The sequence below is a fragment of the Bison bison genome, unplaced genomic scaffold (assembly GCF_000754665.1).
Source record: "Bison bison bison isolate TAMUID 2011002044 unplaced genomic scaffold, Bison_UMD1.0 scf7180017864479, whole genome shotgun sequence".
NCBI lineage: Eukaryota > Metazoa > Chordata > Mammalia > Artiodactyla > Bovidae > Bison > Bison bison.
This window is the reverse complement of record NW_011495039.1, coordinates 2,863,839-2,876,964: the sequence shown is the minus strand read 5'-3', so window position 1 is coordinate 2,876,964 and position 13,126 is coordinate 2,863,839. Positions and strand designations below refer to the sequence as shown.

At 37.4% G+C, this 13,126-nt stretch overlaps 1 protein-coding gene across 1 annotated transcript in view; it reads left to right on the top strand.

Moving 5' to 3' along the window:
- Positions 1-13,126, top strand: part of DGKB (diacylglycerol kinase, beta 90kDa) — an 873,198-nt gene that overhangs the window by 265,111 nt on the left and 594,961 nt on the right. Inside the window, exons 9-11 of the mRNA XM_010862153.1 lie at positions 7,642-7,759; positions 10,838-10,926; positions 11,009-11,125. Of these exons, the coding sequence (XP_010860455.1) occupies positions 7,642-7,759; positions 10,838-10,926; positions 11,009-11,125 (324 nt within the window). The remainder of the gene's footprint in view (positions 1-7,641; positions 7,760-10,837; positions 10,927-11,008; positions 11,126-13,126) is intronic.

The following is a 13,126-nucleotide window of genomic DNA, read 5'->3' as shown; positions in this document are numbered from 1 at the left end:
TGCTTTCTCCGTCTTTTCCAATTCTATGCTATGCTAAGTCACTTCAGTCGTTTCCGACTCTGTGCGACCCCATAGACGGCAGCCCACCAGGCTCCCCTGTCCCTGGGATTCTCCAGGCAAGAACACTGGAGTGGGTTGCCATTTCCTTCTCCAATGCATGAAAGTGAAAAGTGAAAGTGAAGTCGCTCAGTCGTGTCTGACTCTTCGCGACCCCATGGATTGCAGCCTGTTCTCCGTCCATGGAATTTTCCAAGCAAGTGCTTAATGGGAGAAATTCAGGGTTCAAAGAAACCTGAGCTGCGTTCCCAGTAATGGCCACTAGATGGCAGGGCTACATTGTTTAACATTTGTAGATGGCCTATGAGATTGGATGTTTTCCCTTTGAAGAACAATTCTGAGAGTGTTTTCTTCACTTCTTAAAAAAAAAAGCTGATAATGTTTTTAATATTGTCTTTTGTAAAATAGATAAGCAATTAATTATATTCACAAATCAGAGCGTCTATTTGTTAAAAAGAGCTTTTTAATTCCCAGACATGGTAAGTGTTTTACAAACCAGGAATGACAACTGAGTGATGAGGGCCTTTTCTTTTTAGTAATTGAGATTTATTTCCTTTTCTGTAGGTAATTAATATGTTATATTATTACCTGTAGAGAATTTAATTCATGGAGCCATTTCCCCCGTATCCTACCCCCTACTTTTACTTTTCAGATTAGAAATCTAGAAGTTTTAGGTTGAATTCAGCCACTTAATATGAGGCCTGTCTTATTGTTGTCCTATATACTCTTGTCTATTGTCTATTATGAGCTCAGGGAGTAGATGCTAATTGATAGTGCCTGTTAAATACCACGGTGTATTTGAAAATGACCATGGTGTATGTCCCCAATTACACAGAAAATTGTCCTGGGAGAACAGTCCTCACTTGTAATGTTACGCAGAGCAGCTGTGATTTTACTGGAGTTCAGTTTTCTCCACCAACAGGATCTTTAAAACTACAGTGTTTTACATTATACCTATTTTGGTGCCAAAAGCAGAATCGTAGTTTATCAAAACCTTGTTCTTTATCAAATGCTAGAGGGTAAGAGTCATTTTCCTTCCCTTAGAAGGAGTCCTTCAAACTTCATGAGACCCAGTATAAAATGATATAGTCTGTCATTTGGGGAGGCATTTGATTACAATAAAAAAATTATGTATGACACTGAGTCATTCTTCCTTCAGCATTCATCTCAATTAAGAATATGTTTTTTTTTTTAATCTTACTTTGAATGGATAAAATTTATTAAAATAACTGTGTCTAGCAATAAACTCAGAATGATGACAAACTTTGCCTATTAAAGGACAGATAGCAAATAGTTTAAAGTTTGTGGGTCATAAAGTCTCTGTTGCAACTGCCAGACTGTGCCCCTGAGGTGCAAAAGCAACTACAGACAGCACCTAACTGAGAGAGCAGGGCTGTGTTCTAATAAAACGTTATTTACAAAAATAGCTTGTTGGCTATGTTTGACCCAAGGGCCATAGTTTGCTGACCCTTGATTTATTCTATTGTTATTATGCCATATCACAAATTACATATTATATATTCTGTCATAAAATACAATGAGTTTTAACTGGTTTTAAATCATTTTGGAAAGAAAAGTCTGATTTAAAAAAAAATAGATCAATTAGATCATTCCAGTAAGGACCAATGAAGAGATGATAGAATGGCAGTTAACATTATCAAATTGGCCTTCACCCTGACTTGGTTTGGAGAAGAAAATAGCAACCCACCTCCAGTATTCTTGCCTGGGAGATCCTGTGGACAGAGGAGCCTGGTGGGCTACAGTTCATGGGGTCACAAAGAGTTGGACATGACTTGGCGATTAAACAACAACAATAACCAGCTTGGTTATGAACTGACCAGGTGATTTTGTTGCTAGACAGTCATCTTCTCTGGACGTGTTCAGAGAAGTTAGTCAGGAATATCCCTTTCCTTTTCTAATATTCTTTCAGTTCAAAGGTTTGTTGTACTAGATGAACAAGATAATTAATGATGCTGTGAGCGTGTCCTAAGTTGCTCAGTCATGTCTGACTCTCTGCGAACCTTTGTTCTGTAGCCTGCCAGGCTCCTCTGTCCATGGGATTCTCCAGGCAAGAATACTGGAGTGGGTTGCCGTTTCCTCCTCTAGAGGATCTTCCCAACCCAGGGATTGATTCCACGTCTCTTATGTCTCCTGCATTGGCAGGCAGGTTCTTTACCACTCGTGCCACCTGGGAAGCCCCAATTAATGATGCTCCAATTCCTGAAATCTTTGATCTGGGATCATTGTTAGATTTTTCAAAGAAAGTTTCTAAATTCACACTATCATAAAAACTGGAATACAGATTTAAATAGAAGCCTGGCTTAAAATAAGGATACCTTAAATTCTTAGTCTTGGATTGTTGGTGCCAAATCTGGCCTGTGTGATTTTTGAATGGTTATTTATTTTGACTTCTTTATTTTTGTTCAGAGTCCTGGTTTTTAAACCCTATAGGCAGTTTACAGTGTAAACTTTGCCATTGTTTTTAATGTTTTGGTATATGTATTTTTGTGCCTGATCAATAAAGTAAAAGTATTGTTTGGTTTGGTTTCTGATGAAGACTGTCCCCTGGTGAATATGAATGGAGAGCAGAAGATGACGCACTCTAAGCTGTATTTGGAAAAGTAATGTTTCACACTCTATTTTTTTAATTTGGTTGCAGTGTTGCTCTGCTGTTTATACATTGCTCAATCAGGAAAGGAGTTATGAAGCTGGATAAATGCAACCATTCTTGAGATTCCACATCAGGTCATTCAAGGAAAATAACCATGTGATGTTACAGTCTGTTGAATTGGCATTTGAACCATAAGATTATCAGGGTCTGAGCCTGATTTCAGAATGTGCGATCTGGAGAAGGATAGTTGGTTGTAGCTCTGCTCAGAATTTTAAAACTTCTCTCTACATTTTCTTTTTGTCTAAAGGGAAGTTTCTTTTGTATTGTTATATTTTTTTGAGACCTTGAACAGAAAAGTAAGATAATTTAATGGTGCTTATTGTTGATTGAGTTGGAATCCATTTGCAACCTTAGCTCTCTATGTGTTGTAATCGAAGGCAGTTGAAATAAGCTTAGCAGGGGAATGGGAGCATTCTGGCTTTGACATCAGTGAAATTTCTCCATGACATTTTTAGAAAAGGTGTGTGTGTGTGTAGGTTGCTTAGTTGTGTCCGACTCTTTGCAACCCCATAGACTGTAGCCCACCAGGCCCCTCCACCCATGGGATTCTCCAGGCAAGAACACTGGAGTGGGTTGCCGTTTCCTTCTCCATCTTTAGAACATAATGATATTTATAACATTCCTAGTTCACTTGAGCACTATGTACAATCCTGGAGGTATTTAAGGGGAAAAAGCTAAAACTTTATAAATCACTAGATAAAGAAATAGTTTTCAATATTTTCCAAAGAGCATTCTTCTCTTTGAAACTTCCTTTTGACTTAAAAGGTCAAAAGGAATTAAAAGGTGAGGAAGACCCTGATGCCGCTCTGAATTTTCCTGGATTTCATTAAACATTTCTCTGACGTCAGCACAGAACTGAACTACTTCATTATAAAATACAGTGTTTACTAAATATCAGGAATACATTTTTGTTAAGAGTAATGTCTAATGATGGAAAAAATAGAACACAATTTTTATGAAATAAGCCATTTTAAATCTACAAACATCCTTCTCAAATCTTTTAGCTGAAATGCTGGGATGTTACACAACTCAACCCAATGATGGTAATAATATTTGCTGTTTATGTAACACCAATCTTCTGAGGAGCTAAATTGACTTCACAGGTATTGTATAATGAAACCTCACAGCACGGTCTGGGTGAGGAAAGTGGTTACTGTCATTTTATTAGAGAGGAAAATAAAGGTGAAATGGCTTATCCACATTTTCATCAGAGGCCAGGAATCAAGGCTTCCAGATTGGCTCTTCATTGCTTTTTTAGAAAAATGAATTCCTTTCTATGACAATAAATATTTATTTGCAATAGAAGTACTAATAGGCATATGCTGTCCCCGCTGATGGAATATAGTAAAGGGGCCCATCCTCCCCCGCCCCCACCAAGTTTACCATCTAAATAAGACAAACAAGACAAGACATGAAAATACAGAGCGTTGGAGTGTAATTTGCACTGCTGAGAAGTAGTTGGCTCCTGGTTTCAATTTCTTCTCTTGAAGTCACATACATATTTCATCCTTTGCATAGTTTGGCAATGTATCCGGCTAAGAGCTATAAAGCTATTTAATTTGTTTTTGGTAAAGCGTTTTATGTCTGGATAATGGATTTGTACATCAGTGACAGCCTGTAACATGGCTAAGTGTTCTGATTGACAGAACACCCACGTTCAGACTTGTTTATTTTTTGATAAGGAAAATGCCAGCTAACTTAGTCCATATGTGTTCTTCCACGGGAGGAGGCTTATTCACATGGAATGGACACTCATTTAAAAATAAAATGACAGGGATTATGAGAACAGTCATACATATGAGAACTAAATTTTCCTTTCTCTTTTTCACTTAAAAATGTTTTTTAAGCATTGATCCTATCAACATTTAATGCTAAATTTATCAATATATATTAAAAAAATTTCTCTCTTAATCTTTTAGTATCAGGCTACCTTATTCTTATTTGAAAGAATAGAAAAATTTTAAATATAGACAGTTTATTATAAACTATAGCAGAATTAAGCAAATATATAAAGCTTTCCCACCTGGCCTTCCCAGGTGACTCGGTAAAGAATCCTCCTGTCAATGAAGAAGATGCAAGAGTAACAGGTTTGATCCCCAGGTTGGGAAGATCCCCTGGAGAAGGAAATGGCAACCCACTCCAGTATTTTTACTGGGGAAATGCCAAGGAGAGGAGCCTGGCAGGCTACGTGGGGGTCACAAGGAATCCGACACGACTAAGTATGTGCTTGCGTAAAGCATTCCATTCATATAACGAAGATACTAGAAATCTTATGACTCAAGCAAACCAGAATTGGATTCAGAAATTACTATAAAAGCTATTTCTTAAGTTTTGGGGAAAACAATGAAGCCCCATTGTCTTGAGATGTCCTCTCCGTGACACCCTCTGCAGAAGTGCTTTTGTGGAGAGCTTGTGAGCCTTTGGTTGGGAGAATGAGGCTGAGTATTATCAAGAACTGTGAAGGTTCTAAGAGTTACCTACCTGTATGTGAACGAATGAACCTGCCACAGTTCTGTGGGTGCTGGCAGAGGACGTGAGTGTCTGGGTCAGAAACCAAGATTGCTGTCTCACCGCAAAGAAGCAGTAAGAGTCTCAGAGCTGATCTAGCTCTCCAGGCCTGCAAAGTCTCTTGGGGTGATGCAGAGGCCCAAGTAACAACATCAAAGCCGAGAACTCTCTGGCTTGGGGTAACTAAAGTGAAATGAAAAGTGTTAGTCACTCAGTCATGTTTGACTCGGCAACCCCATGGACTGTAGCCCACCAGATTCCTCTGACCATGGATTCTCCAGGCAAGAATACTGGAGTGAGTAGCCATTTAATTTCTCCAAGGGATCTTCTTCACCCATGCATCAAACCCAGGTCTCCCATGTTGCAGGCAGATTCTTTTTGGTCTGAGCCACCGGGGAAGCTATTATCATATGCAGTAAACAAGCTTGCTTAACCTTTGTCTATAAAAGAGAAATTATTTTCATTATATCAGACTGTAAGTAAACCTGCCCTCTGCTCTGGAGGGAGATATGTCTCTACAATGCAAGGCTGTACATTGTTGAAAGAGGACAGTTCTTCTGCTTACAAAATGTGCAGATGATCAAGAGACCCATGGAGAACTATCTCCCAGGAAGCATTTCCATTAATGCTTCATATTATGATGCAAATTTGACATTTCTGGTTCTAATGTAAGAATTAGTTACTATGAATTTAATTGAGTGCTTCAAATCTGGTGGTTTATGTCTTGACTAGGAATAGGAAAAAGTGGTCAGGAAGCATTACTATTAATATTGTATTATTTAGAGAAACAAGATGATCAGGACATGTTTATATTATTTCACTCCCACAGAATTTGTATTAGTGACTCAGTGCATAATAGGTGCTCAAAAAATTATTAGGTCTGTGTGTTCCAAGAAATATGGCAACTTGACTGACCTGAAGAATCGAGACCTGCAGTGGTTTCTATAGAATCCCAATAAATGATGTCTAAAATTAATCTGAGTTGGATACAATTTGGTGAATGATGTACAAGGAGTACATGTTAATACAGAAAATGATGGTGAAAAAAGTGATAAATGTATAGTAACTTCATTTAGTATCTTGACCTCCTTGTAAGGAATTCAAGAGATTTGTAAGCATCCTATTATTTTGTTTTACTTCAGTTTTGGACGATGCAGATGTAATTAGGTATCTGATAGAGGATAGCTATTGTAATATTATATAGAATTTTAGAAGAATAAATGATAATTACAGTTTTGCCAAGATTTTGGATTAATTAAACTCAGGATTTTATTGTGGTAAAAAATGATAGAGATTGTTATGAATAAAGACAATAACAGTGTTAATATTTTGCCATTTTTTCCATGAAATTAAATTCATTCATTTTTTTTATTTTCTTATAATCATTCATGTTTTGCAAAAGAGAAGTAAAGAAAAATTAATTAGAGCCTTACAAATACTTATTTTTTAAAATTTAACTATTGGAGGCATACAAAAATATATAAATGTAAATTATAACATGTAAGGAATCCCCCAACTGAAGCCTTAGAATACCATCAGTAACTTACTTTTAAGTCTTATGTTTTCATCCCATCCTACCCCTCTACTTCCTTATAAGAAAGACCTAATCACCATCATGAAATTTGTATATTCCTACTATTAAGCAAGGCTTTGGAGCTACCCTGGTAGCTCAATTCAGTAGATGCCAGTCCAGGTTCGATGCATGATACTGGATGCTTGGGGCTAGTGCACTGGGACGACCCAGACGGATGGTATGGGGAGGGAGGAGGGAGGAGGGTTCAGGACGGGGAACACATGTATGCCTGTGGCGGATTCATTTTGATATTTGGCAAAACTAATACAATTATGTAAAGTTAAAAAAAAAAAACAAACACTTTTTTTAAAGCTCACCCTTGTAGCTCAGCTGGTAAAGAATCTGCCTGCTAATGCAGGACACACAGGAGACCCAGGTTTGATCCTTTGGTCTGGAAGATCAAATGTTAATATATTCTGTCTAGGCTTTCACCTCTCAGAATCTTCCACTCAAGAATATTTTGTCTTTCTTTATTCACGTATTTGTTTATGGAATTGTCCTAAAAATAAGATATCCAGGTGAGGCAGACACGCCTCTGTTCTCAGCAGTGCTCAGTTGGGCTGACCGTGATGCTGGTTCGGGACCTCCTGTTGAACTGTTGACATTAGGTGAGAATCTGTGGGTTGCTGTAGCATCTGAGATTTGTTAGCAGGATCTCATTCCACTAGAGCACATGTGTTTTTCTAGACTCTGTGGCGATCCTGCAGAAAGTCAGGGATGAAATAACAGATTGTCTTCAAATGCTGCCGTCCAGCTCTGAATTTTATTGGCATTTTCTTATTCCACTGTTTATTTCATTAAGTGAAATCTGTTTCTCTTACGTCCCGTGCAGAATGTGAAGGATGACGGACAGCATGTGTGGCGACTCAAGCACTTTAACAAACCTGCCTACTGCAATCTTTGCCTGAACATGCTGATCGGAGTAGGGAAGCAGGGCCTCTGCTGCTCCTGTGAGTATGTTTCCTTTGCCTGGACATCATCACCTCCGGTGAGGAAAGGTTGATTTCATGGCACAGTCCTGTTTGCAGACAGAGTCAAGAAATTAACCTGACCCTTCCTGTACCTATGATTTATGTCTCCCTGTAATATGTTTCTGAAGGCTTAGGTCATTCTAGTTTTAACTTCCTTCAGTTTTGGCAAGTTCTCTCCTTGGGAAAGGAATAAGGACATTTTCCAACTCACAAGCCATTTTCTTTCCACTGTAATTTAGTTTATTCATGATTCTCATTGCTTCTGCGAGTATTAGGAAAATTTCCACTGGCCTCTCATACTTATATCTTACATTTATGCATATTTGTCCTTTTTTCCCCAAGTTAGTTGCTTTATTCACATTGTTTTCCTATAATGAGCTTATTCCTTTTAGTCTTTTAAAAATAATTACATGATCGTGTGTGTCTGATGTATAGAACAGTCTTTTGGACTCTGTGGGAGAGGGAGAGGGTGGGATGATTTGGGAGAATGGCATTGAAATATGTATAATATCATATATGAAACGAGTCGCCAGTCCAGGTTCGATGCATGATACTGGATGCTTGGGGCTGGTGCACTGGGACGACCCAGAGGGATGGTAGGGGGAGGGAGGAGGGAGGAGGGTTTGGGATGGGGAACACATGTATACCTGTGGCAGATTCATTTTGATATATGGCAAAACCAATACAATATTGTAAAGTTAAATAAAGTAAAATTTAAAAAAATAAATAAATAAAAATAATTACATGATCAGTTTGCACTCAGATTAAGAAATCACAAGGAATAAAAACTAACCTTGTACCTCAGACACATGAGTTTTAATTCTATCATGGAGAAGTTCTTCATATATGGTTAACAGGTATTAGAATGCAAAGTTTTGCCCGTTCATGAATTTCAGCCATTATTTTTATTTCAGCACATTTAACTTTGCAATATTTATTTTCTTCTACGAAATACTGCCCACTGGAATTTTCAGATAATGCTTGTATCAGTTTATAAAAGGCACTTAAGAATTTTTAAACCAACAGCATGTACTCCTGAGGAACTTTTGCATTCTGTGATACTTCTGCTAAAACAGGGGGAATACTGAGTCCTCCTCACTAAGGGTGACTTTGTCTCAGTTCAGCACGTTGTCCAACCAAACCCTTGTCTGCAGTGTATGTTCACAAAACCTGTCAGGTTTATTGGACACATCCCATTTTTGTGCATTTATAATAAATCTAATTTCTTACCTGGCTTCCATATAATACATACTTTTCAGATATTAATTTTAGCTAATGGCTTCTTTGGTAGCATAATTGGGAGAAGACTTTCAGATGTTTTATTTGACATTAAAAACCATATTTTAGGATGCTTTTAAATGTTTACAGATTTTGATAAAGTAACATAAAATTATGTCATACCACTTCAGAGGGCTGTTTCTGGTGGCCACACTTAAGAGGCTGGTTACCCCATAACATTCTCCATGTACAAAGGAAGTAATTTATTTTCAAGGATTTATTATTTTTAAGGAAAATAATTTTTCAGAGTATTTTCTATTGATGGGAGCTTATGAAACAAAATGGTAATTCTCAAATAATGTGGGCAGTGTCATGTAAGAGTGAGAATCTTACTCACAAATTCTAACTGGTAAGTGTAGCAAATGTAATATACAACATTATTACCATTAGGGAAGGGAAGAGAAACTATCTTTTCTTCCTCACTGTTGCCAAAGGGAGTCACAGATGTGGCTATTGGGGGAGAGTTTTACTATATAAGTATTATGTGAACTTAGTATTTTTTTCATTCTAATTCCATGCAGTGGTTAATTTCTTTTTGTTTTGTTGAGAGAGCTACCTGGTTGCTTTTTTACTTAATTTTTATTCCCTGTATTTATGCATTTGTTACTCTTAATTAGAAACCAGTATTTTATTAAAGAATATCTTTATAAGACCCTGAGTTATACTCAAAATCAAGCCATGTAGTGATTTACAGATGCCAATAAACTGTATATGTTGGCTTTATGTCACATTTTACACACACACACCCATATATATATTTGTATTTGTGAATATATGCATATTTGTGTTTAGTCGCTCAGTCATGTCTGACTCTTTGGAAATCCATGGACTATAGCCTGCCAGGCTCCTCTGTCCATGGGGATTCTTCAGCCAAGAGTATTGGAATGCGTTGCCCTGCCCTCCTCCAGGGAATCTTCCCAACCCAGGGATTGAACCCAGGTCTCCAGCATTGCAGATGGATTCTTTACCATCTGAGCCACCAAGGAAACCCATACATATTCGCATATACATATTAATTTTGTGTATATATATACACAAAATATAAATATATATACACATGTATATCGTTGTATATGTGTATATATACACATTTGTACATATATATTAATTTTTGCATCTATATATCATAAAATACATACATACACATGCACACATGCATGCTCGCACACACACACACACACACACACACACCATATGCTGTCTAACAAAGGTTTTTCCTTTTGGAGACAGATTGCCATGATGGCTATGAAGGATGAAGTTTAACTGAAGGCCTGGCATGTATGAGGAAATCTATTCTCTGGAAATAGACTAACCAGCTATTTAAGATTTAGATAAATCAATAGACAAAACAGCAGAAACTCATGGGCTTTTACTCCCATGCCTGCCAGCTGCTCTCATGCCTATACTCTGTAAAATATAGATCTTTTCCTTCTACCAAATGACACCAAGCCATTTGGCAGTCATCAATTTGTCTTTAATATTTTTGTCATCTGGGAATTATTGTGAAAAATTTGAGTGAGGCCTGATTTAATTAAGCATTTCCTGCTATGCCATGATAGAAGAGTCTTGGTTTTTCACATGCGTAATATTTCCTGTACTAATTGGCCTTTTGTGTTCCATGGTCAAAACAGTAGACTTGGACTTTTTCTTGATGCCGCTGATTGGATTGATTAGGGAGCAGCGGCTATGAAACAAGGTTCTGTTAATGTCACTCTTTCTCTGTAAAATTGCAGTCTGGGCCAGGATGAGCTCTGAATTTGTGTATGTGTTTTCTTACAGTTTGCAAGTACACAGTCCATGAGCGCTGCGTGGCTAGAGCGCCTCCTTCATGTATCAAGACTTACGTGAAGTCCAAGAAGAACACTGATGTGAGTGCATGGCCATGCTGGCTTTGGGAGTGTGTTGTTAATGGATGCTTCTTCTCACTGCAGTGCTCTCGTTCTGTTCTAGGTGATGCATCATTACTGGGTTGAAGGCAACTGCCCAACCAAGTGTGATAAGTGCCACAAAACGGTCAAATGTTACCAGGGCTTGACGGGACTGCATTGTGTTTGGTGTCAGATCACAGTGAGTAACATCAGAGAATGTATCTCTTCCACTCACTCTTGATGAACACGCCATGTCCCATGCTCTCTGATGAGTCTTAGAAGGCCATCTTGACTTTAGACTAAGTCCAAGTTAGCATAGCATCATGGGAGCCACTCATCTCATGTGTGGCTCCCAAAGGGATAAAGGTCAGAGTCGAATTTGACCTCAGAGGGTCCAGAATTTTAGAGCTAACCTTAGAGATAGTACTGTCATGAGGCTTTCAAACTGTGCTCTGTGGAGTTCTAGAAAGGTAACAAGGCACCGTGGCTGTGAATGGGCAGTGAGCTTGGAATATTGACTGGGTAGAGCTCAGCTAGCTCTCTGCCCTGAAACTCTATTTTGGTAGAATTTATTATTCGACATATTCTGTATTTATTTTGAGTGTAGAATCTATTAGGCTTAAAAAGGATAGAACCATGAATAATGTGATTCAAAGACTTAATTTTATAGTGAAGATACTAAGACCAAGAAAATTTAAGCAAATCATTAATGACCACACAGCTAAGTAGAGATGCAGGCGTGTCCATATTTTAGTTCTTGATGATTCTAAGAACTCACTTAACCCTTATTTACAATGTGTTGTTGTCTTGCTCTTTCATTAAGTCATAGATTGAGGGATACAGGTGTGGATGTAAATGCTAACCATGAATGGCATTGACAATGAAGAAAGGTCACTTGGTCTTTCCTGGGAAATCTTTGCACTCTCCCTGGCTTGCATAATTGAAAAAGCTGCTTCAAATAACTTCTGGGATAAACATATTTATTAGGTGGTACCTCGAGTATTTCATGTTGTATTTCTGGAAACTAATCAGAATGCACATTTTTAAGAATAACCATTTTTTTACCGTTTAGTACAAAAACATTTATGGGGCTGAAGTTTCCCCCCATTGACTTCGTTTTCTCTTTACACCTAGTGTATGGGTCATCTTATTTATAGGACAAATTGTTCTTGCATTGTGGGAATTAAACAGTAGAGAGCAGTGTATCACTTAAGCAAATAAGTTTCTGTGTAGTGCCCCTGAGCAGTCCTCCCCAACACACACACCATTTAAAATTTTTCGTAAGTACACATACACACACACATACACACGGGATAATGAGAAAAACAAACTGTGACTTGTATTTCAAAAGTACAATTAAGTACTTTTTTTTTTTTAATGAACACATTTTCTTCAATCATTTTCAGCTATTACTCAGTTAAGTTATATTTACATTTGAAATTTCCTCAATTTTGAAAGACAGTTTTATTTTTTTGAAGTGATTGGGTATTATAATAAAACGTCTAACAATGATTTAAACTATACATGTGAATTACTTAAACACATTGATTTCTCAGTTTTAAGAAGACCATACCTATTTTATTTATTAAAAACCTTGTGCTCATTAAAATATTAATTTTCTTTTCTAAGCATCTATACAAAATTTAATTTTTGTTTCAGATCTTATATAACTCTATTCCTCTTATTTTCCCTACAGAGTACATTTTTGTTAGTTATATCTTTATTTTACTGCAAACTGAATTTGGAGAATATTAGAATTTGTTTCTTCCTTGTATTTCAAGTTATTTCCCATCATTAATACATTTCAAATGTGTTTTTTTTTTCCCATTTTCAATTTCTTTTTTTTTTTATTGGAGTATAGTTGCATTAAAATGCTGTGTTAGTAGTCTCTGCTGTACAGCAAAGTGAATCAGCTCTATGTATACATACGGTCCCTCTTTTTTGGATTTCTTTTTCATTTAGGTCACCACAGAGCACTGAGTAGAGTTCCCTGTTCTATGTAGTTGGTTATCATTAGTTGTCTATTTTATACATGGTAGTGCATATATCGGAGAAGGCAATGGCACCCCAATCCAGTACTCTTGCCTGGAAAATCCCATGGATGGAGGAGCCTGGTGGGCTGCAGTCCATGGGGTCGCTAAGAGTCGGACACAACTGAGCAACTTCACTTTCACTTTTCCATTTCATGCATTGGAGAAGG